Source organism: Pleurodeles waltl, chromosome 7 (assembly GCF_031143425.1).
Source record: "Pleurodeles waltl isolate 20211129_DDA chromosome 7, aPleWal1.hap1.20221129, whole genome shotgun sequence".
NCBI lineage: Eukaryota > Metazoa > Chordata > Amphibia > Caudata > Salamandridae > Pleurodeles > Pleurodeles waltl.
In genome coordinates this window covers 1,111,205,859-1,111,230,221 of record NC_090446.1, presented here as the reverse complement: position 1 = coordinate 1,111,230,221, position 24,363 = coordinate 1,111,205,859, and the positions used below count along the sequence as shown (strand labels likewise).

Genomic DNA, 24,363 nt, shown 5'->3' with positions numbered 1-24,363 from the left:
TAGAGACAGTAGACAAACTATCAAGCTGTTGCAAAATTTACAACCATCACATAATCACAAAGTATACATGAAAGGAAACAATTGAAATAACCCACAAAAATAATACCTAAATTGTACATATTCCCTTCAAAAAAACACCCATATTCTCACTGAGGTGGGCATATCACGTATCAATGCTGCAGGGACTCAAAACATAATACTCATTAGACCATAATTACAAAGTAATAATGAATCATAAAATGAGCCAAGTAAAAATTAGATACCCAGTGGTTTAATTGATCCCCATCGTTTATCTCCATTTCAAAATCATTCAATCATAAATAGACCCCATTCAGCACAAAAAGTCAATTGGCTGATCTCAAATAGCACCCTGTCGGAAATTCACAACAATTATAGAACAAAGGCACCACAATATATACTAGAACACATATAATAACATAGAGGAAAGAAGAAGGGACAAAGGGGAACAACAGGAAAAACATAAATCCCTAAATATACCTTCTCCAAGTTAGTTCCACTAAACGGTTTGGAATCACCAAATTAACAGTAAAAAAACAGTGAGGTGTTTTAAATCTTAAACTCCATCATAATGATAGCAGCAGTAAGATTTACAAGTCTTAATCGTCATTACAATAAAAAAATACAATGAGCGAATAAAGACAATAAGAAAAAAGAAGACAAACACATTCCTTGAGATCTGCAAAAGTTCAAAACATAATTGTCCTATGATGCTCAAAGTGGCTGTGGGTCCATATGATTCAACCCATATGTACATGGAGTTCCTCATCCTGATTTAATCCTCCAGGGAATTTTCTGTTCAGTCCTATAATATATTCCGATTCCAAACGTCTCAAGATGAGCTGCCTGTCTCACTCTGTCAATCCCAAAGAAGGATAACTAATCAGGATCCACTTTATGTTCTTGGTTACTATGTCTTGCCAATATGTAAGTCAAATCTTTATTCCTGATTGCACAAAAATGTTCCAGGATTATTTTCTTGACAGGAAACACAGTACTTCCCACATACTGAAGGCCACAGGGGAAAAACCAAGACATATACCACAAAGTCTGTGTTGCAATTGATAAACACCTTGAACTTAACTTCTTGACCCATGGGTAGTATGTTTGTCCTTCTGTGGCCGCATTCCTTACATTTCTTACATGTGAAAAAACCCTGTGGTTCCTTAAGCCAGGAGGCGGTTTGTTTCGTAGACCAACTGTGTACCAACATGTCCCTCAAATGGAGGGATATGGAGTGACCAGACTGCCTATCACTTTATCTGATGTGATTAAGTGCCAATATTGTTTCATTACTCTATTGACTGCAACTGATTCACTGTTATAAGTAGTGATGAACCTCACTTTATTTCCCTCTCTAGCTTTCACTTTGGGTGTAAGGAGATTGTCCCTGCTGACCATTGAGGCCTTCTCACAAGTCGCTTTGATAACCTTCCCAGGGTACCCTCTGACAAGAATATCTTAGTCATTTTTGCTTGTTGTGTCACAAAGCCCTGTTATGTGCTACTGTTCATTTTCGTCCTGAGTAATTCGCGATATATTCCACTTTAAATTTGGGGGATGGTGGCTCTGGTCATGTAAAATACTGTTCCCAGCTTTACTCTTTCTATGGAGACTAATGTGCATCATACCCTCCTCCCCTATGACAAGAACATCCATGAATTCCATCATTGTTGTGTATGTGTCTTATATGTGAACCTCAAATTCAAGACATTATCATTTATACAAACCAAGAATGCATCAAAAGTGGACTGCAGACCATCCTATATTATGAAAGGGTCATCAATGTACCTTGTCCAAAAACTCAAGTGTTGTGTCAACCTCTCTTTTCCATCTGTCCAGAAAACCTGTGACTCCCACCACTCCATGAAAATACCAGCATAACTGGGAGTGAAGTAACTTCCCATCGTCGCTCCAGTCTTTTGCCTGTACCACTGGTCCTCAAATAAAAAATAATTGTACTCGAAACAGAATCTTAACATCTCGAGAAGTACATACAGTGGTCATAAAGGGCTAAAGATTTGGCATGGAAGAAATGTCTATATGCCTGTATACCCAAGTTATGATCGAAGCATGTATCCAAGGATACATCATTAATTGTAACCATGCTATAGCTAGATGTCCAAGGAATACAATGGATTTTGGAAACAAAATTCATACTGTCCCTACAATATGCTGGTAAGCTCAAAACAAAGGGACAAAGGAAATGATTCATGTAAATAAATGTATTATCCCAAAGACTAATAATGACTGATATGATAGGTCTTCCTGGGGGGAGCATTGCCATTTTTGTGTATTTTAGACAGCATGGTGCAGTCGATTTTCTAGTTAACAGGAACTGAAATTCCTCTATTGTAAGGAGGCCTCACCCATGCCAGTCAGATAGCATAATATGATATTGTGTATTGGTTTGTTTATATGCTTCTAATGGGGACCTTTCATAACAAGCTGTCTTTCTGCGTCCTGTCAATATTAATTCACGTCCCACAGGACAAGATTACCACCCTCATCAGCAGGTTTTATAACAAAGGAGGTAGCTTTAGGCAAATCTTCCAAAGCTAAATGTTGCCCAGCTGTGAGGTTTTTAGCAAAATCCTTGCGACAGTTTCATAATTTCTGAGGATACTACCTCATGAAATGCTTCAATGTTATCATGGGGGGTAACTGGATTGCATCTTGACTTTCGCCCAAAATCATTCTTGCGAGATCTATCAATTTCCAGGCCTAAATCACAAAACAAATCCCTCTCCGTATCTCACTCCCTGTCCCCACATTCCAATTCTCTAAGAGCAGCAAGATCTTCAATGTCCCCAAAATACAATTTTCAGCAATAGTACCATTCTGAGCCTCAATAACAATCTCCCTATTGGGCAAAGATCTACATTTCTCCCCCTGCTGAGTGTGCACCTTCAAAAGTTTCAGTTTTCTGACAAACAAAAAAAAAGGTGTATTTGAGTTCTAGAGTAATCAATTCTAATAGAGAACGTTCATCAGTAGTTAGCTCGTGGGTGGCTAGAGTATGTAAGTGTCCTTATATATATATATGCTCTGGGGTCCCCGCACATGGGCGGGAATATTCAGTGCTTATGACTTTTATGAGGATTACCCTGAAAGAGAATTAGTATTACAGGTAAATAACTTATCCTTTCTTCATGAAGCGTTGGCACTTCTGTCGCACTGAGGAGAGGATTGGAATATATATATATATATATATATATGTGTGTGTTTTTTTTTGCGCTCATGCAGGATCCTGAATCATTAATTTTTTCTTGACATTTTCTGTAATTAGTATATTTCAAAAATATTGGGAAAGGTTAGTCCCCACAAGGCAGGTATCCACACATAGGGCCTGATTCTAACTTTGGAGGACGGTGTTAAACCGTCCCAAAAGTGGCGGATATACCACCTACCGTATTACGAGTTCCATAGGATATAATGGACTCGTAATACGGTAGGTGGTATATCCGCCACTTTTGGGACGGTTTAACACCGTCCTCCAAAGTTAGAATCAGGCCCATAGTCCCCACATGGATTGTAACACGTGTAGGGGTGTGTGTGTATATCAACCCAGGCATCACACTGAATCTGGAACTTCAAAGCAATGGAGCTGCCAGTAGCAGGCTCGGCCTTCAAAGCAAATCTGGAGCTTTTATCTCTGAGGAATTACCTCACAAAAAAGTGAATTTCTGCAATGTCAGGTCTTCTACCAAAAACGTCTAGGTTTATACCCTGTAGGGATTGTGATGAGAGATCACCCATCACAGACACCTACACAGTTAGTATGTGGTATTTAGGGTCTGACCATGACTTGAAAGTCTGTTCCCTGTGGCTTAGGCCCCTTTGGGGGGCCAGCAGCCCTACATCAGCTTCCAATGTTCCTCCTTTTTCAGCTGTAATGTACCGCAGTGTTGAATCCGGTGCCTCCGCCTCTTTGTTTGGACCTGGCACTCTACTTCTCAGCACCACAACTGACTTCATGGCCACCGCCGCCACCACCACCACTGGTTCCAGATATGGCATCACCGACGCCAAGCCCAACACCCATTCATGTAGAAAGGTTGTTAAAAGATGAGGCTGTCAAGGCTTGTCTCCAAGAACTATTTTGTATGGTTTCTGACCCTTGACAGCCCTTTGAGGATCTGGGCCAGGACCCTTTAAGCAAGTTTCAGGGCCTATCCTCAGCAGGTGGTCCAGATACTTCCTTTGAGCTGGCCATGGACCACCAATGCCTGAAGTAGTGTCACTACACAAAATCATGCTAAAAGCTGTGGAGGTTTTGGACCTGACCCTACCTTCAGCAGGAATAAAAACTACTGTCCTCACTGAGGTCCTTACGCTCTCATCTACTGCCTCTGAACCCCTTTTTCCCTTCAGTGAGGTTCCACTAACAACCCTCTTGGCAACATAGTAGAAACCTTCATCTACAACAGTGGTAGACAGACTTGAGGCCTGTTGTTATTGCTTGGCCCCTGGTGATCCGCTTTTCCTCTCCACACACCCTTCGCCACCATGTAAAAGCTCATCTGTTAGTGGTGATGACACCCACCCCAGTTTTGAAGCCATACATGAGCCATTCCAAGTAGACATTCACAGTGGTGTGTCATGGCGTCACTGGGAATAGATATGTAGTTTCTTTTTTATGTTGCCCATTATCTCCTAATGCTTTGTTGAGTAAAGGGAAGAGCAACTTGATATTCTGTGTTTAGGTGATAACTAAAATAAATAAGTCAGCGGTGCAGAAGAATAGTCTTGCTCAACTAAGAGTCATGGCTCCAACTAAGGCTGTTGTGACCATTTAAGTGGAAGTATTATTTTTGTGTGGTCATATTACTCCATACTAGATAAGCCAATACCTCATCAGCTGTTGGTTTGTATAATGTAATCTCCGGCACCTTACATGGTATATTTTGTAAACTGAAGGCTACCTTTTTTTGTTACAAAAGAGGGTGAAGATAAGGAGAGACTACAATCCTGCTAGTTCCTCTATTTAAACTCAATAAATTATTTGGACTTTGAAAATTAGCTAGCATAACAGTTCACACTTTTTCACAAAATCTTCTGTTGTCTATTATTGTTAGGGAACTCCATTTAATCTTATCAAGTGCCTTCTCAGCATCTAATGTGAGGAAGACTTATCTAGTTTGGTTCATTTTGCTATTCCCGTAAGCCATATTGGATTGAAGCGGGTGAACAAAATGTTTGTGAATATTTTCCACATTGGTTTTTAACAATGCTATTGGCCTATATGATTCCTGCTTAGCAGGGACACATTATTTGGATTCTGTTCCAGCCACACCCCCTTCACCACCTTTTCAATGGATGTGCTTCCTGTTCTATTCAGTGTTCATGATTATCGCCTGTGGTGCTCTGAAAGAGGAGGAAACATACCTATTATCCTAGAACTCTCAGTGGAATCCCTATTGAATTCGTAAGCAACTCTCCTCTCTTCCTGGTGAAATGAAGGAAATATTGAGTTTTGTACTAGGCAGAGCCTTAAATCTCAGTACAAATAAACGAAGCAACTGAAACTGCTGGACCGTGATAGGATACTTGTGGAGTGCGCTTTCTTAAAGGATGAGTCAGTTTTCAGCCTCTGAAGGCTGCATCTTTCCTAGCTACATTATGCATGTTTTCTCTCATTTTAACTTCAAAAAAGGTTTATGGATGGGTTGTGTTTGTCTGTTTACTAGCGGTGTTCTTTAAAATACGCTTGGCTTTATTTTAAAGAAATTATAAACACAATTTAACAAACGTAGCCTGCAGTTGGTTGCCTAAATTATATTTTTGTTTTTTTAAAACTGACATTCTAAAGCAAAGTATTACTTATATGTGTTAACTGAAAAAAACAACAAAGGTTACAGGGACGTTATAGTTAGGAAATAGAATTAAAAATACCTTAGAAATTCACTAAAAAACTAAAGGCTAGGGAACATTATAGTTAAGTTCAGATTTTACATGTGCAGAACCATAGAAATTCAAGTAAGTATAATCCGTGCCGTACGGTACCTATAACCTGTGCCGCAGAAGACTTTTTCACAGGGTAAAATCTGTTATCACCCTTTAAATGTTCTCCTTTTTGTGACCCTCAAGACCTGCCATTTGCTACAATGCATTTCAAAGGGTGCTATTATGTATATTTGTCCCAAGATGGCTTCGATCACTTTCCTGTTGAAGTGCTGGAAGCCAGTCAGATCTCACCATGAGATCTGTGCGTAGGCTCCACACAGTTATACAAATTTGGATTTCCTTTAATATCTCAAAAAGCACTCGACTGATTTACACCAAATAAAAAAGGGGTGGTCTGTGGAACAAAGGCTACATTGTTGCTAAATTTGGTGTAATTCCATCTTGTGGTTCAGGCTGCAAGCAAGTCTCAAGAGTCTATGAGAATTAACATAGGAATGCACTTTTTTTTTAAACCTCCCCCCCTTTCTTGGCCCCAGCTGGATGGCTAAACCCTAAAACTTTTCATGCACCACAAGACCGTTGGGCACACTTTATTTTTGGAAAATGACGTGAAGATTCGTCAAACGGAACCAAAGCTATAGCCAAGTCAAAAACACTTTTGCAATTGAATATATATATATATATATATATACATATATATATATATATATATATATATGTATATATATATATATATATATATATATGTATGTATATATATATATATATATATACATATATATATAAGAAATAACCTTTCAGGCATAGAGTAACGCATAAATCATACAGGGAGGAGTTCCAAGAGGCTACTGCGACAGAAGAGGAGGCCTTCTCAGTTTCAGAATCTGGATCCGAATCAGAAGCTGAAGATGGCGTGCCGTCGCAGAAGGTACCATGGATGCAGCAGGCAGTGAGTACAAAGCCCCATATTCGAAGAAACATGCTGCTTCAACAGAAACTAAGGCTATTGAGCCACCACTGCTAGCAGGCCATGGTCGGCACTGAACAATTGCCAAGGATACCCTGCCTTTCGGCTCTGCACTGAAGGCCAAGCCTAAAGACTCCTCACAAAAAACAGCCTCCAAGGTTTTGGCACCAACCCAACCTAGGCTGTCTTTGGTTCCAACAACATCAGCATCAAGTTTTTCGACATCGAAGCCAAAACATTCTTCTGTACCGAAACCGCCAACATTTGGATCAAAATCATCTGTTTCTATGCTAGAGCCTATTTTACAGACTATAGCTGAAAAGCTCGATCTGAAACAAAAGACTAATCATATTCAGCCAAATACTGGTTGAATCTTTGTAAAATTTGCCCTTCCTAAGACACAGACTTTTTGAGGAGGATACTAATGTACAACCACCTCCACGGAAGAAAAGGAAGAAGGACATTGCCACCATTACGCCTAGGGTTGATAAAAACCAACCAGCCCCATCAGATCCTGCTTATTTTAAAGGACAACTTTCACCAGATTCTTTAGTGGTCTCCAATCCTCACCAGATTCTTTAGTGGTCTCCAATGCTCATAAGAGAGCTAACTCTCAAACTTCTAGTGACCCACCTCCTCCAGACAAAGAATCAAAGCTTATTGATGCTTCAGGAAAAAGGGTGGGGGTTCAAGCAGCAAACCACTGGAGAATTGTCAACACACAACCCTATGAGCAAGATATGTCAGGGCACACTCCGAACGAGATGGAAGATATTATCCAACATCTCCCAGAAGAATTTAAAAAGAAGGGACAACAACTGGTACAAGAGGGTAGGTTAATCTCTAACAACTGTATCAAATCTGCCCTAGATGGAGCAGACACAGCTGCCAGGGGAAGAAACACAAGTGTACTATTAAGGCATCACATATGGCTATGTATCTCAGGTTTTAAACCAGAAGTACAACAGACACTTTTAAATTCCTCGTTTGATTAAAGACATCTTTTTGGCCCACAAGTAGACCAAACTCTTGAAAAGATTAAAAAAGATGCAGATGTTGCAAAGTTTATGGGAGCTCTGTAAACTCAAGGAAATAGAGGTTCCTTTCGTAAATCAACTTTCAAGCAAAGTAACAGACAAGCAGCATCAGAATCCTCTACCTCTTTCAGACAGCAATACTCACCATCCTCTTTAAGATGTTTTTAAAGAGGATTATATAGAGCAAACAACTCCAAAGGTAGAGGAAGCGGTGTCTCCACTTGTACCACTGCCTCTAGCTCAAAACAGTGATTCTCTTCTCATTCCCCCCCGATCACACAACATCTGTTGGGTGACGTCTAGCACAATGTTTTCCCAACTGACAAAATATAACAACAGACTAGTAGTTAATGGACGTTACCCAACATGGTTATTGCCTGGAGCTCAAAACGACATTTGCAAACATACCACCAAGAAAGCACAAACATTCTGTGGAACATTTACAATTGTTAAATCAAGAGGTACAGTCAAAAAGAAGCATTAGAGTTGGTTCCCAATCATCAAAAGGGAAAAGGAGTTTATTCTCTATATTTTCTCATTCCCCAAAAAGATGGATCCCTCCATTCAATCCTAGATCTCAGACCACTCAATCAATACATTCTATCAGACCATTTTCATATGGTCACTCTACAGGACGTAATACCCCTATTACAGCAAGAGTACTTCATGTCTGCTCAAGATCTAAAGGATGCTTATTTCTACATCCCAATACATCCAGCTCACAGAAAATATCTCCGATTTGTCATTCAGGACATACATTACCAGTTCTAAGTTCTCTCATTCGGAGTAACAACTGCACCTCGTGTATTCAAAAAATGCCTTGCACCCGTTGCAGCACATCTAAGCAGATAAAGCATTCATGTCTTCCCATATTTGGACGATTGGCTAATAAAATCCAGATCCCTTCAATAATGTCTGCAGCACACACAGACAACTATCTATCTCCTACACCAGTTAGGGTTCAACATCAACATACAGAAGTCACACCTGCAACCATCTCAAATACAGCCCTATCGAGGAGCTGTTCTAAACACTTATCTAGGATTAGCCTACTCTAATGCAATCAGGATTCACAATGTAACGCCTCTGTTAAATCAAATACTCCCCAATCAACGTATTCTAGTACGAACAGTCCAGAGAATACTGGGGATGATGGCATCTTGTATTACAGTAGTGCCACATGCACGGTTACATATGCATCCGCTGCAGGAGTGTCTGGAGAGTCAATGGTCTCAAGCAAAGGGTCAATTACACGATTTAGTGTTGATAGACAGCCGCACATATTCATCTCTGCAATGGTGGAACCCACAAAATCTCACAAAAGGGCAGCCGTTTCTAGACCCTGTTCCCCAGCTCACTCTCACAGCAGACGGCTCCCTGTCAGGTTGTGGAACCCATCTCCTCAACCTCTCAATACAAGGCATGTGGGACAATAAACATCATTCTCTACACATAAATTACTTAGAGCGTCAGGCAATGCACCTATTGCTCAAAGCATTCCTGATTCACCTACAGGGCAAGACTGTTTTATTTGGACAGACAATACAAAAACAAAAGAAAAACAGACACACACACTCTCTACAGTTGTCTCGACGAGCTCAGACAATTTGGCATTTGTCAATCCGACACTACATTCATCTGTTAGCAGAACACCTCCCAGGGATGGACAACAATCTTGCTGACCTACTCAGCAGAACGAGGCAACAAGTCCACAAATGGGAACTCCAACCTCCGGTACTACAAAAGCACATCCATCAGTGGGGATTTCCACACATAGATCTGTTTGCAACAGCAAGCAACCCAAAATGCCCAAACTTCGCCTCCAGACTCCCACTCCCCCAATCCAAAGGCAATGCTCAGTGGATCAATTAGTCAGGGATATTTGCTTACGCTTTTCCACCTCTCCCCCTTCTTCCCTTTGTGGTGAGGAAACTCAGACAATCCTCTCTCACCCTCATTGTAGTGGGTTCCACGCGAGCACGTCAACCATGGTTCACAACACTACTCACACTCTCAGTAGTTCCACATGAGAAGCTTCCCCTGCGTCCAGACCTTCTCACTCTGAACCATGGAGAAATCAGTCACCCAAATCCCAAGGAACCCAACCTTGCTATTTGGCTCATGAGGTCAGAGAGTTTGCTTTTACCTCCTGCATGCATGACCATTCTTAAGGGCGCATGCAAGCCCACAACCAGAGCATACTGCACCGCTAAGTGGAAAAGGTTTGTCATTTATTGTCAAAACAAACAAATTGACCCATTTAATGTACCTATTCAAGATATTGTTTGCTATTTGTTATACTTGAAAACTTTTGGTCTAGCATATTCCTCAACACAGTTGCATTTGGCAGCAATAGCAGCTTACTTACAAAATAGACAGCATTTAACACTGTTCAAAATTCCAGTCATTGAAGCATTTATGGAAGGTCTTAAAAGAGTGATTCCACCCACAGTGCCTCCAACACCAACATGGAATCTTAATATTGTGCTTACCAGACTTTTGGGACCTCCATTTGAACCTTTATATAAATGTGCAATTCAGTTGAGTAAAATCCAGGCATTAACCTTAGAAGAACCTTTCTTCCAGACACATATGGATAGGCTAGTACTTCGTACTAACCCAAAATGTCTTCCAAAAGTGATTTCCACTTTTTACTTAAAGCAATCAGTTGAGTTACCAGTATTTTTTCCTCAACCTGATTCAGTTGCTGAAAGAGCTTTGCATACCTTAGATGTCAAAAGAGCCTTATTATACTATATCGATGGAAATAAAGATGTTTGTGATACTAAACAACTTTTTATGGCTTTTTTACCTCCACATAAAGGTAACGCTATATCTAAAGCAGGTATAGCAAAATACATAATCAAATGTATCCAAACATGCTACATTAAAGCTAAATGAAATTTACCCATACCTCTTATAGCACACTCACCTCATAAAATAGGTGTATCTATGGCTTTTTTGGTAAACATACCAATTAGTGAGATCTGCGAGGCAGCCACATGGTCAGATCCATAGACATTTACCAAACATTATTGTGTGGATGTCTTCGCACGGCAACAAGCAAATGTTGGGCAAGCTGTGCTCCATACTCTTTCTCAAACAACTGCAACACCCTGTAATTAGCCACCGCTTTTGGGGATGGCACTGCTTTACAGTCTATGGACATAATGTGTATCTACAGCCTCACATGCCATCGAACAGATTGTTACTTACCCTGTAAGAATCAGTTTGTGGCATGTAGTGCTGTAGATTCACATGCACCCGCCCACCTCCTCAGACACCTGTGGCTGTTGCAGTATTCTTTATTACACTTCACATGCATGGACATCTCTTACTAACACTATATTTACACTTGATTCTCACCCAACTGCTGGAAAACAATCTAACAATGGAGTCGATGACCATGCACAGTATCACCAAAAGGAGTGGTCACTTTACCTCATGACTCTGACGACTTCTTTGAAGAAAAACAACTTGTATACGTCCGGACCCAACACTAGATGGCAGAAGTATGCACAGCATGTGAATATACAGCACTACAAGCCACAAACAAATGCTTACAGGGTAAGTAACATAATCCATATATGTATTTTTTTTATTTGTCATGTAAAATGCTTTGTTATCCCGTGGACGAAATGGACTTTTCACTGAATGATTGTCAGTAGGAACTTCTCTGAAAGGATTACAGATAAGTATCTTTTACTTTTTAAGGCTTCCTTGGACTTGTTATGATATCATAAAATATAAGGTTAAAAGGAGCTGGAATGAGAGTAGCTGGATTGGTCAAAAGTTCTTGCTTTTAGATGGCGCAATTTGACTAAGATGATTTCGGACTGAGTAACATCTGTAATTCTTGTTTTAGCAGTGTGTTTTGTACGATGTTGAATGTATCAAAATTACTTGGACAATTGTGGCTGGAGCTATATTTCCAAGGAGCAGTTGGTCAAGAGTGGTGACTAGTGACATGTTGGATGAAACAACATTTTGGAGCTGTGTGTTAGAGCAACATGATTGATAGGTTATTGAATGGAGTAACTTGTTACTTAAGATGCTGTGTGGAGCAACATGATTAGTTACCTGTTGAATGGATCAAAATTTCTACTAAGATGCTGGTTGAAGTTACATGTCTTTTGAGTCATAGAATGGAAAGGCATGTCTGGTGACTTGTCAAATAAAGCATTGTTTCTTGTGAAATGATGAAAAAGCTAACATGTTTGGTAGGTATTTGGTAGATCAACGTGCCTAGCTAAAAAGTGCACAAGGTGATGGCTCTATGGAATGGAAAAAAAGTGTTTGCTGAAAAGTGTGGTGGATAAATGTCTGGTGACAGGCAAATATGCCATAGCTATCTTTCTACTCTCTTCATAGGGCTATCGAGCTGGAAGTGAGTTCTGGAACCAACCTGTACACATAGGAGATGAACTCAGTGGCTTGACGATAACTTTAACTCAGCAGCAGCGGGGATATCCCGAGCCCCTCATTCATGTGCAAAAACCAAAAACTATTCAACTGGAGACAGGTGAGGATGAGTGTATTATGTACTCTAGTATGTGCAGCAACCAACTTAAGTGGGAAATAAAATCTATGGATGAAATTTGAAAACGTTTATCGGACACGGATGCAGAGCGGAAAAGGTGTCACGCAGATCTTGTGATTGTGAGAGATCTGTTGTCAATTCTTGAGTCTCAGAAAGGCTTTGTTAGAAATGGGGTCTCTGGTTGGCAGTCAGTTTGTACTCTGTCAAAGCAGAAGCCCTCACTCTAATCAGTGTAAGGGAGATACACAGATCAAATAACCCCTGTTCACCCCGTTGGGAGCTTGCCACAAGCAGTCAGGCTTATTTCAGAGACAATGTGTAAAGTATTTGTACCAACTCAAACATTAACACAGTGAAAACAACACAAAAGCACTCAACACCAGTTTAGAAAAAAAGCCAGTATTTATCTGAGGACAAGAGGAACAAAGCAACAAAAACCTACCATGCACAAGCAAAGATAGGAATTTTCAAAGGCTAAACTTAACTATAGAGCTTAGAAACACAGTAGCTCTAACTGGGGCTATCATAGTGTTTTTGACGGAATCATTCCCAACAATCCAACGCAAGTAGGGGGGCGCCTGTCACAGAGTCATAAGGACCCCCAGGTACCGTACCTTTGGTAACAAGGAGACAAGCCGGTGCACGGAGTCGGGGAGGTGAGGTGTAGTTGGATCCGGTGCGGCATCAGTTTCTTACTACAGAGTGGGGAGGTGATGCGGCCTTGGTGCAAGGCATCAGTTCCTGATGATCCAGTGGAGTCGATGAATCCGGCAGGTCAAGACGTGACGGGTGACCTCTGAGGGTCACAGTCACATCACTGGGCTACAGGCACCATGGCAGCGTAGGGTGTCAAGGACATCAGTGACACGCACTTGGGACTCACAATGTCACATACTCCAGGGGGGCTACGACCGCGTCGGTCGGGGTCATCGCACTCTAGCAGGAACCACGGCTTCGGTTTGCAGGCAGCGCCTCAGAGTTGTGCAGCTGTGCTGGTTCTGGAGTCATCCGGAGTCGGTGTACCTGGTTTTCTTGACTTTCTGGCTGACTTTCACTCCCAAGGACCCAGGAACTGGATTGGCACCACTTGGCAAGTCAGGGTCCTCAGCAGGAGTACCCGGGTGCTGTCAGGTGAAATCTTTGCTGTACCTAAGACGTCTTAACAGGAGGCAAGCTGTGGCCAAGCCCTTTGAGAAACTTCACAAGCAGGATACACAGCAAAGTTTAGTCTTTGTCCTCTCTCAGTCAGAAGCAGCAACTGCAGGCCAACCCAGCAAAGCACATACAGCAAAGGGGCAGTACTCCTCCTCACAGCTCTTCAGCTCTTCTCCTTGGCAGAGGCTACTCTTGATCCAGAAGTGTTCTAAAAGTCTGGGGTTTTGGGTCCACTACTTATACCCATTCCTGCCTTTGCAGTAGGCAAACTTCAAAGGAAAATCTCTGTGGTTCACAAAATTCTGGCTTGTCCAGGCCTGGTTTCAGACACACTCCAGGGGGATGTGGACTACATTGTGTGAGGACAGACACAATCCCTTTCGGATGCAGAAAACCCCATTTAGGATATGCTGGACACACCTCAGCTCCCTTTGTGTCACTGTCTAGAGGGAAGTCACAAACAGCCCAACTGACAGTCTGATCCAGGCGTGGATTCCACAGGCAGGCAGAGGCACACAATGGTTAAGCAAGAAAATGCCCACTTTCTAAAAGTGGCATTTTCAAACAGAGAATCGAAAAACCAACTTTACCAAAAGATGTATTTAAAATTGTGATTTCAGAGACCCCAAACTCCATATCTCTATTTGCTTGTAATTGCAAATTACACTTAAAAGATAATTAAAGGCAATCCCTATGTTAACCTATGGGAGAGCTAAGCCTTGCAATAGTGAACATGAATTTAGAAGTATTTTACTATCAGAGCATGTAAAACTCCTCCTCCAGTGAACCTTAGTGAATGTACATTAAGGTGTCATCCTCAGCCATCACTATTAGTGCCACCACTGTCTCATTGCCTTTTATTTTGACAATCTAAGCATTTTCACTCTTTACACACTTATTAAGCAACAGGTAAGGGAGTTTGTAGATCGAGTAAAGAGAGAAGAGACAATTGAACTAAGATGAAAAGGTACAGGATATGGGTTTGCATTAGATGTGCATTATGTATTACCTAGGGTAGGGTACACAGTATTGAGGTTCAGCATGGGGCCTGACAACTACCATAATGGAATGGAAAAGGTTGCATTCTGGCTATAGTAGATAAAACATACAGTTCTAAGGTACAGGGTGTAAAGACTGTTAGATTGTATTAGGAATTGTGCAGGTATGGAGGAACAGTAGGAGTTATCGAGTAGAGAAGGGTCTAGTGAGTAGGGCCCTCGGTCTAAACTGAGCTACAGTGCCAATGCAAGTATTATAGTATACCGACATGTGCACAGACTTCATGGCTATCGTAGGTGGTGTATTGATAATCATAATAGAGTCAAGCAGTAGCATGTTGAGTGGAGGGTACAGCATATGGAGGATATTGAGAGGCTGCATATTACGGGGCTACTATGTGAGCTGTGCATATCAAAATTATACAGTGGGAGGTGTAAATTGTTTTGGGGCACAGTATAGTTTGGTGCAGGGTAACCTTTTAAGTTTACTATGTAACAGGATAAAGATTAAGGTCTACAGTGGTCCAGTGTCATTGACCTATCAACAGTTACTCAGGATATAGCAGTGAGTGCAATACTGTATGGTTTGGCCGAAACTGCAATCACAGGCTGGCACAAGATGGAAAATGAATTAATTTAAATAAGCAAACACCCAAACAGATATAGAAGAAATTCGCCATCATGGCATTTGCTATGATAATCATAAACTTCAATCTCTCTCCACTTATGTGCAGACTGTGGAACACTGTAAATCAGTGAAATTATAATGATTTAAAATGACCTCATAAGGAAAAATATGGTGGAAGTTGGTAATACTGTTTTATTTTATAATAGATCCGATTAGTATAAATTCAATCCCTAAAAAGAGTATTTGCTGACAAGTACACTTTGGCTCTCATTACAAGAAGCTTGGTTAGCTCCTGTTAGATGAAGGATACATTTACAAAGTTGGTGCCAGCTAATAACACTGCTAGAGGTTTGCCTGCTGCTCCCATCCTTCCGCCTCCTCAACCTACTCCTTTCCCAGTTCAGCCTCCTAGGCAGCCATCACTGCTACCACCGCCTCCAGCGCCAAAAAGATGTTTATGGAGAAGACATGGATGATGTTTATTCTAACGGCTCTACCTATTCTTATGTGGAAGGAGAGAAAGGTAAACTACCTCTAGAGGGTGATGGAAGGGATTATGATGATGATGTTGGGGTCCTGGATTCCCTCTTGTGTCATCCACATGTTGGGGTACACCTCTCTTACCCATATTGCCAACGACTGGCCCAACTTCCTTGGGCTCCTTTTTCACATGAGCCTCTTGTGCACTATTTCAAACTTGCCAAATATTGTTTCTGTGCCACTACCCCGGGATGTATTCATCATAGGTTTTGCTTTAAGTGTTCCACAGGGCCTTGGGCTCCTAGAACATCTAGCCAACTCCCAAGGAACACATGCCACTTGAAATCTCGAGGGATTTCGAATGACAGTTAGTATGGTGGCCATTTTGGATGTGAGCACAGTATAAATAGCACTCCCAAACCAAGAGAGACCGCTTGGCTTTGTTCTCATTGAAGAGTGTGGATCTCTCTCTTCCCCACTTCTGGAGGCCAACACTCTGCGAAGGATTGAAGAGCATTTCCTTGCTCCCCCAACCTAGCGGTATTTTCTAGCCTGTACCGTGGTATCCTTTATCCTGGCACCCTTGCCTCCAGCAGCTTTCAGGTTTGGTTGTCGAGCGCTGCCTCTGAAAGTGAAAAAGCAGCAGTTACTGTGATCAAAGCATCACGTATAATGGAGGTTAGTGCACTAACATGCCAGTGAAAGACAATAATTCAGACATGTTTTTGCAGCCATGCTATTGAACAAGGATTTGTAGTTTTAAAACCAACAAAAAACCAAAAGGGAGGCAACCTTTGAGTTGAGACATTGAGAGAGTACTCCTTGGAAATTTACCTTATTTGATGATTTAAGAATTCTATTCAGCAACTAGAGTTACTTGCTTGTAAGTACAAAGCAACTGTCAGGAGATTACCCATTAAATCAAACTTCCACAGGAGCAGATGCCTTTTAACCAATTCCCTCCAACAGATGCGTGCTCAAACTTGACTGATTATCTGAACCCTGCATCTGCTAGGGGGAAAGGGGAATGGCAATAGAAAAAGAGAGACTGCCTCCAGATCCAGTTCCAGCCTGTGTTTCCCACTTAAAGATAGGATATTCAGTGTGTGCTTCTGTAACCTGCACCTTTCTTCTTATTGGGATTTCTTTAACCCCTTCGCTGCCAGGCCTTTTCCCCCTCCTGTGCCGAGCCTTTTTTTGGCTATTTGGGGCAGTTTGCGCTTAGGCCCTCATAACTTTTTGTTCACATAAACTACCCACGCCAAATTTGCATCCTTTTTTCCAACATCCTAGGGATTCCAGAGGTACCCAGACTTTGTGGGTTCCCCAGAAGGAGGCCAAGAAATTAGCCAAAATACAGTGAAAATTTCGTTTTTTCAAAGAAATGGGAAAAAGGGGCTGCAGAAGAAGGCTTGTGTTTTTTTCCCTGAAAATGGCATCAACAAAGGGTTTGCGGTGCTACAATCACCAGCTTCCCAGCTTTCAGGAACAGGCAGACTCGAATCAGAAAACCCAATTTTTCAACACAATTTTGGCATTTTACTGGGACATACCCCATTTTTACGATTTTTTGTGCTTTCAGCCTCCTTCCAGTCAGTGACAGAAATGGGCGTGAAACCAATGCTGGATCCCAGAAACCTAAACATTTCTGAAACGTAGACAAAATTCTGAATTCAGCAAGGGGTAATTTGTGTAGATCCTACAAGGGTTTCCTACAGAAAATAACAACTGAAAAAAAAATTAAAATATTGAAATTGAGTTTAAATAAACAGCAATTTTTCTCTACGTTTTACTCTTCTGGTTGTGGAGATATATAGGGCTTGTAGGTTCATCAAGAACCCTAGGTACTCAGAGCCAATAAATGAGCTGCACCCTGCAGTGGGTTTTCATTCTATACCGGGTATACAGCAATTCATTTGCTGAAATATAAAGAGTTAAAAATAGCTATCAAGAAAACCTTTGTATTTCCAAAATGGGCACAAGATAAGGTGTTGAGGAGTGGTTATTTGCACATCTCTGAATTCCGGGGTGCCCATACTAGCATGTGAATTACAGGGCATTTCTCAAATAGACCTCTTTTTTACACACTCTCTTATATTTGGAAGGAACAAATGTACAGAAAGACAAGGGGCAATAACACTTGTTTTGCTATTCTATGTTCCCGCAAGTCTCCCGATAAAAATGATACCTCACTTGTGTGGGTAGGCTTAGCGCCTGCGACAGCAAATGCCCCAAAACACAACGTGGACACATCCCATTTTTTGACAGAAAACAGGTGTTTTTTGCAAAGTGCCTACCTGTAGATTTTGGCCTCTAGCTCAGCCGGCACCTAGGGAAACCTACCAAACCTGTGCATTTTTGAAAACTAGAGACCTAGGGGAATCCAAGATGGGGTGACCTGCGGGGCTCTGACCAGGTTCTGTTACCCAGAATCCTTTGCAAACCTCAAACTTTGGCTAAAAAAAACATGTTTTTCTCACATTTCGGTGACAGAAAGTTCTGGAATCTGAGAGGAGCCACAAATTTCCTTCCACCCAGCGTTCCCCCAAGTCTCCTGATAAAAATGATACCTCACTTCTGTGGGTAGGCCTAGCGCCTGCGACAGGAAATGCCCCAAAAACACAACGTGGACACATCCCATTTTTTGACAGAAAACAGAGATGTTTTTTTCAAAGTGCCTACCTGTAGACTTTGGCCTCTAGCTCAGCCGGCACCTAAGGAAACCTACCAAACCTGTGCATTTTTGAAAACTAGAGACCTAGGGGAATCCAAGATGGGGTGACTTGTGGGGCTCTGACCAGGTTCTGTTACCCAGAATCATTTGCAAACCTCAAAATTTGGCTAAAAAAACACATTTTCCTCACATTTCGGTGACAGAAAATTCTGGAATCTGAGAGGAGCCACAAATTTCCTTCCACCCAGCGTTCCCCCAAGTCTCCCGATAAAAATGATACCTCACTTGTGTTTGTGGGCCAGGTGCCTGCAACAGAATAAGGTCAAAACCTTGCAGAGATAGAGGGGATAGCACAACGAGTTGATACGGACATATTCTTCTTTTATAAATATTTAGGCTGACTCTGCTTTGGGGACCCACACAAGTGAGGTGTCATTTTACTTGGGAGACTGAGGGGAATGCTGGGGAGTAGGAATTTTGTGCTGGAGCAGTGATCGTACTAACGAAAGTCAGGAAAATATGCTTTTTTAAGCAAATTTTGAGGTTTGCAGAGGAGTCTGGGTAAGAAAATGTTGGGGGATCCACGCAAGCCACACCTCCCTGGACTCCTTGGGGTGTCTATTTTTAAAATATTTCTGGGTTTGGTAGGTTTCCCTAGATGAAGGCTGCACCCAGGACCAAAAACATAGGTGCTTTCCCCCCCAAATACAGGTAGTTATGTAATATATCATTTTGATGTGTCCACATACGTCTGTGATGTGCCAAACACTAAAATTGTGAAAAGAAACGCACTTAGATTATGTGAAAAAGACCCCTCACCCACCAACCAAGTTGGTGGCATGCTTCATCATCGGGGTCCCACCCGAGCCGAGGCACCTAGCGTGTCACAGGTGTGCTGCGACGCCTGATTACAGCGGGGCAGGTTTTGTCATTTTTACCACGCATACTGGTTGGATTTGGCACGAGGGTGAGTGATGGTTCAGTGGATCAAATTTTATTAACAAGAGATTTCACAAAAATGAAATACACTGTTAATAACTGAAAGGCCAAAAAACTGAATCAGTGACTCACAGCTTGTGAGCTGTAAAGCCACGGCAAGGCACCAACCGCTTTACAGTCCATTCATACACCTTTCATACATGACATGCACAAGACCATTCAAGCCGTCAGCCACGGGCCCAGCACATTACAACACTCGCATCGACAGACAGCACCACTCAAGGGCCCATCACTTACATACGCCCACATGCCTGATACAACAATCACACCAGCTGATGGGAGTGTGTGGACTGGTGTTTGGCTGGCAGTGTGTTGCAGTAGCCAACAGCAAGTCAATATGTACACTATGTACACCCTCAGCCAAGCCCTACTCCACACACAATGGCATCACTTTTTTTTTTTTTAAACAAAGAAACTAATTAGAAATAATTACAAAACTACAAACACAAACGCTCTAACTAAGTACATGACAGAAATGCTAACTATGAAACTGAACACATGAAAATACAAAACAGACATGAGTTTACACTCATGGTTGTTCCCAGTAATTCTTCTGGGTGTGGTAATTCTTAAAACAACTACCCACACACAGCCCAGGCTTTGAAGGACAATCTGGGCAGTACATTTGAGTCTCCCTCCGGATACCTCTTTGAAAACACACTCTACATTTCTTAGCTGGAAAGTCTTTTTTGGGTGTGGGAGGAATGTGCTCAGCAAAGTGGCGATCTTTCAATCTAGCCACATCCTCCACCACTTCTTCTCTAGGAACTCTGGCCTGTTCCACCACAATAAGGCTCTCTATCACTGACTCCTGAAATTTCACAAATCAGCCGGAGACCTATCCTTAAACACAATAAAAGCATTAAAAGTTGCTAAGTGGAAGAGGTGAATTGCTAACTTCTTATACCAAACGTAAGACTTATGAATAGCAGTATAAGGTTCTAACCTTTGATCAACTCTATCTACACCTCCCATGTGCTTATTATAATCTAAAATGCACACAGGTTTGCGCACTTCAGCAACCTGGCCCCAAACAGTCACGGGGGAAGTACTCTCATCATGGATGGTACTTAGCATGTAGACATCCCGCCTGTCTGAAAACTTCAAAGCTTGTAGCTCATTATTCCGCAAGGCACTGCACTGTCCCCTCTGAAGTTTTTTTACAGACAAGCTCCCTTGGATAGCCTTTCCGGTTACAACGAATTGTGCCACAAGCAACAGTGTCCACTCTAAACAATTCCTTGAACAACTGCACTCCTGTGTAAAAGTTATCAACATACAAATGGTGACCTTTGTTGAACAGTCGTCTACCAAGTTCCCACACAATTTTCTCAGTAACTCCAAAAGTGGGAGGACAACCAGGGGGGTCAATACAGGAATCCCTAGCTGTGTAGGCACAGAAATTATACACATATCCTGTACTACTTTCAGACAGCATATACAATTTAATTCCACATAGTGCCCTCTTGCTAGGAATGTACTGCCTAAAAACCAAACGACCCTTGAAGAGGACCAAAGACCCGTCCACAGCTATTTCTTTGCCTGGAACATAGAGCTCTGAAAACCGATCTACAAAATGATCAAGGACAGGCCTAATCTTAAAAAGATGGTCAGAATCAGGGTGATCGCGTGGCAAGGCTAATGCATTGTCAATAAAATGCAGCATCCTAAGAAGAAGCAAATACCAATTACGACTCATTGTTTCAGGAAATATAGCTGTTGCCATCAAGGGACTAGTAGACCAATAAGAAGCCAATGACGGCTTCCTTATCAACCCCATCAAAAGAGTCAAACCTAAAAACCTTTTCATCTCCTCCAAATTTGTGGGAATCCACTGGGCAACTCTAGAGTGCGGCCTAAGTCTAGCAGCGTTGTCCCTCAAATACTGCTTCGCATACAAATTAGTCTGCTCAACAATCTCTTCCAAAAACACATCATCCACAAATAACTCAAAGAAATTGACAGGCAAAAAGTTCTCAGTATTGACTCTACACCCCGGGAGACCAGTAAAGGCAGGCAACTCTGGCTGCTCCATGTTTGGGGCAACCCAGAGTTCAGGTCTTCTAACGGGAAACCTTTTAGCCCCAGGTTGCTGCACTAATGGCACATCAGTGTCCTCCTCTGAGTGTGGCTTCCTTATCAGAAGATTCTTCTCCGACAGAAACTTCACTGCCAGAATCTCTCACTTCCTCCTCTGCCTCAGATGTAGAGTCCGTCTCATAATCATGATCAGACAATGACTCAAAAAGCATACCAACCACCTGCTGAGCGGTCATCCTGCAGCTAGCCATGATCTTTCCTACAAAAATTAACTGGACAAATGCACCACCAACAACCCCAGCACTGTGTAAGATAAGTAATAAAGTGTAGCTTTATTAGTAAGAGTTATAAACTCAAAAACTATACCGCTCACTTGCCTGAAAAAGCTTGAATCACCAGCAACTACTCTGCACAGACACAGCAATCACCAATGATATCCCACTGAAAAGAAAGAAAGAAAAGCAAATTAGAAATAAGACAACACAAATATCATTGTGCACAAATCTAAGGACAATTTCACACAAACCTGCATTTAGTACACCACCCACAAACATGTCATTCATGCATGGCAACAATACTCCTTTGGAGTAAATTGTTTTTACTTACGTAAAACATGCAACTATGCAAACCGCAGGTCAACCACCGCCAAAACCGCAAGGAGCCACAGCAAAGAAAGCAAAAGCTAGAACAAAAAGGAGGAAAAAAATGCAAATACTTGGTCAGTTGACAAACATCCCACCATCAAGCATTTATAAATTGGTGTCTAAGTGGATTCTGTCATAGGGGCAGATGGGCCTACTAAAAAATAGGCCCATCTGCCCCCAAGGGGGCCAGAAATGGCCAACAGTTCAATGCTCCCCTTGCCCCCCCCCCCACATAAATAAACATATAAAAAAAAAATCCCTGGCGTTCTAGTGGTTTCTGCCCTCCTTGGGGGCAGATGAGCATAAAAATGATAGGCCGATCTGTCCCCAAGGGGGGCAGAAATGGCCTTGGTACACCTGCCCCCAGAGGGGGGCGACCCTTGCCCAAGGGGTTGCCCCCCTCTACTAACACACACACACACACACTATCCCTGGTGTCTAAGTGGCTTGTGCCCCCCTTAGGCCGATCTGCCCCCGGGGGGGCAGAAATGGCCACACAAACATGCCCCCCAAATTGGAGCGACCCTTGCCCAAGGGGCCGCTCCCAAACATGAAAACATTTTACAGCAAATAAATTAAAAAAATCCCTGGCGTGTAGTGGATTCTGTCCCCCTGGGGGCAGATCGGCCTAAAAATAATAGGCCGATCTGCCCCCAAGGGGGGCAGAAATGGCCACAATAAACATGCCCCCAAATGGGAGCGACCCTTGCCCAAGGGGCCACTCCCAAACGCATAAACATTTTAAACATAAAAAAAAAAAAATCCCTGGCGTCTAGTGGATCCCAAACGCGCAAACATTTGAAACATCAAAAACAAACAAAAAAACTGCCGTCTAGTGGGTATTCCTGCTGCCCGATCGCAATGCGATCGGGCAGCAGGAATGCTCAAAGAGACACCGGGGGAAAGGAAAAGCCTTTCCTTTCCCCCGGTGCCTCTTTGTCCCAAACCCCCAACCCACCAGAGGAGAAACTCACCTGTTGCTCCTGTGATCGCACTGGAAGCAAATGGCTTCTAGTGCGCCTGGCAGTGGGTAATGATGTCAGCTCGCAAAAATCGTTCTGCGGTCAAAAAAATCGAAGGAATTAGGTTTTAAAAACTTCAAAATCATATAATATAGGGTAATTTCGGGACACCAAAGGCATAGACTATGAAGCCGCATCTCCATTCAAATAGGACATCTGTTTTTGACTGATCCTCTGTAAAAAATAAAGGTCGACAAAGGAAGTGTAAGGAGCACTGGGTTAAAAATATCTGCGCCTTGTAAGCATCTCCACTAAAACGTACAGGTGGGGCCAGGGGAATGATAGGGGAGATGGAATGAATGACTTGTGTGGATATTTCTGAGGTAAAGATAGGGAAGGTTTTTCCTTAACACCTGTGGCCAGTGGCCGACACCAGGGAGGGGGTTAATAAATCCTTCGGTGCGTCGCACCCGAGGATTTTTTTTTTGCCCCAGGGAGACACGGAAGCTCTTCTGTGTCTCCCTCTGCCCCCCACCCGCCCCTTTGTGACGTCAGCGCGACTCAAAGTTGATTTCCCCATCGGAGCAGGAAGCAGCCTTGCGGCCCCTTCCTGCTCCAATGGGGAAAACGGCCTTCCCCACGTTCGGGAAGGCCTCGTAAGAAAGGGGAGAGTCTCCCCTTTCTTACGAGGCCTTCCTGAAAGTGTTTCTTGGCCCCCGATCGCAGCACAGCTGTGCTTGTGGGGCCAGGAAACACTTTCAGAAGGCCTCGTAAGAAAGGTGAGAGTCTCCCCTTTCTTACAAGGCCTTCTGAAAGTGTTTCCTGGCCCCCGATCACAGCACAGCTGCGATCGGGGGCCAGGAAACACCACTAGACGCCAGGGATTTCACTTGGGGGGGATCGGCCCCCTCGGAAAACACCCCCCCATACCCCCCCCTCCGGGGGCATATTTAACAAAAAAAAAAGAAAAAAGTAGGGTCCCCCTTACCAATTTTTTTTTTTTTTTTAAATAAAAAAAATAAATAAATGGACAGGGGGTCGACCCGTGGGCAGGGCGTCCCCCTGTGGGGGCAATATTTTTTTTAGTTGTTGTAGGGTTTCCCTGGGGGCCATTTTGGCCCCCAAGGAAACCATACAACAACTAAAATAAAATATATATATATATATATATATATATATATATATATATATATAGATATATCTATGTACATGGATATATCTATAGATAGATCTATAGATATGTATATGTATATATATATATATATATATAGATCACTTTTGTCAATATGTGTGTGGTTTCCCTGGGGGCTGCGA

The 24,363-nt window shown here is 42.4% G+C and overlaps 1 protein-coding gene across 4 annotated transcripts in view; it reads left to right on the top strand.

Annotated features, from left to right (window-relative positions):
* MYCBPAP (MYCBP associated protein) overlaps positions 1-24,363 on the top strand; it is a 670,648-nt gene that overhangs the window by 176,889 nt on the left and 469,396 nt on the right. For all 4 annotated transcript variants that reach the window (XM_069200066.1, XM_069200065.1, XM_069200063.1 and 1 more), the window contains exon 7: positions 12,301-12,451. In XM_069200066.1, the coding sequence (XP_069056167.1) occupies positions 12,301-12,451 (151 nt within the window). The remainder of the gene's footprint in view (positions 1-12,300; positions 12,452-24,363) is intronic.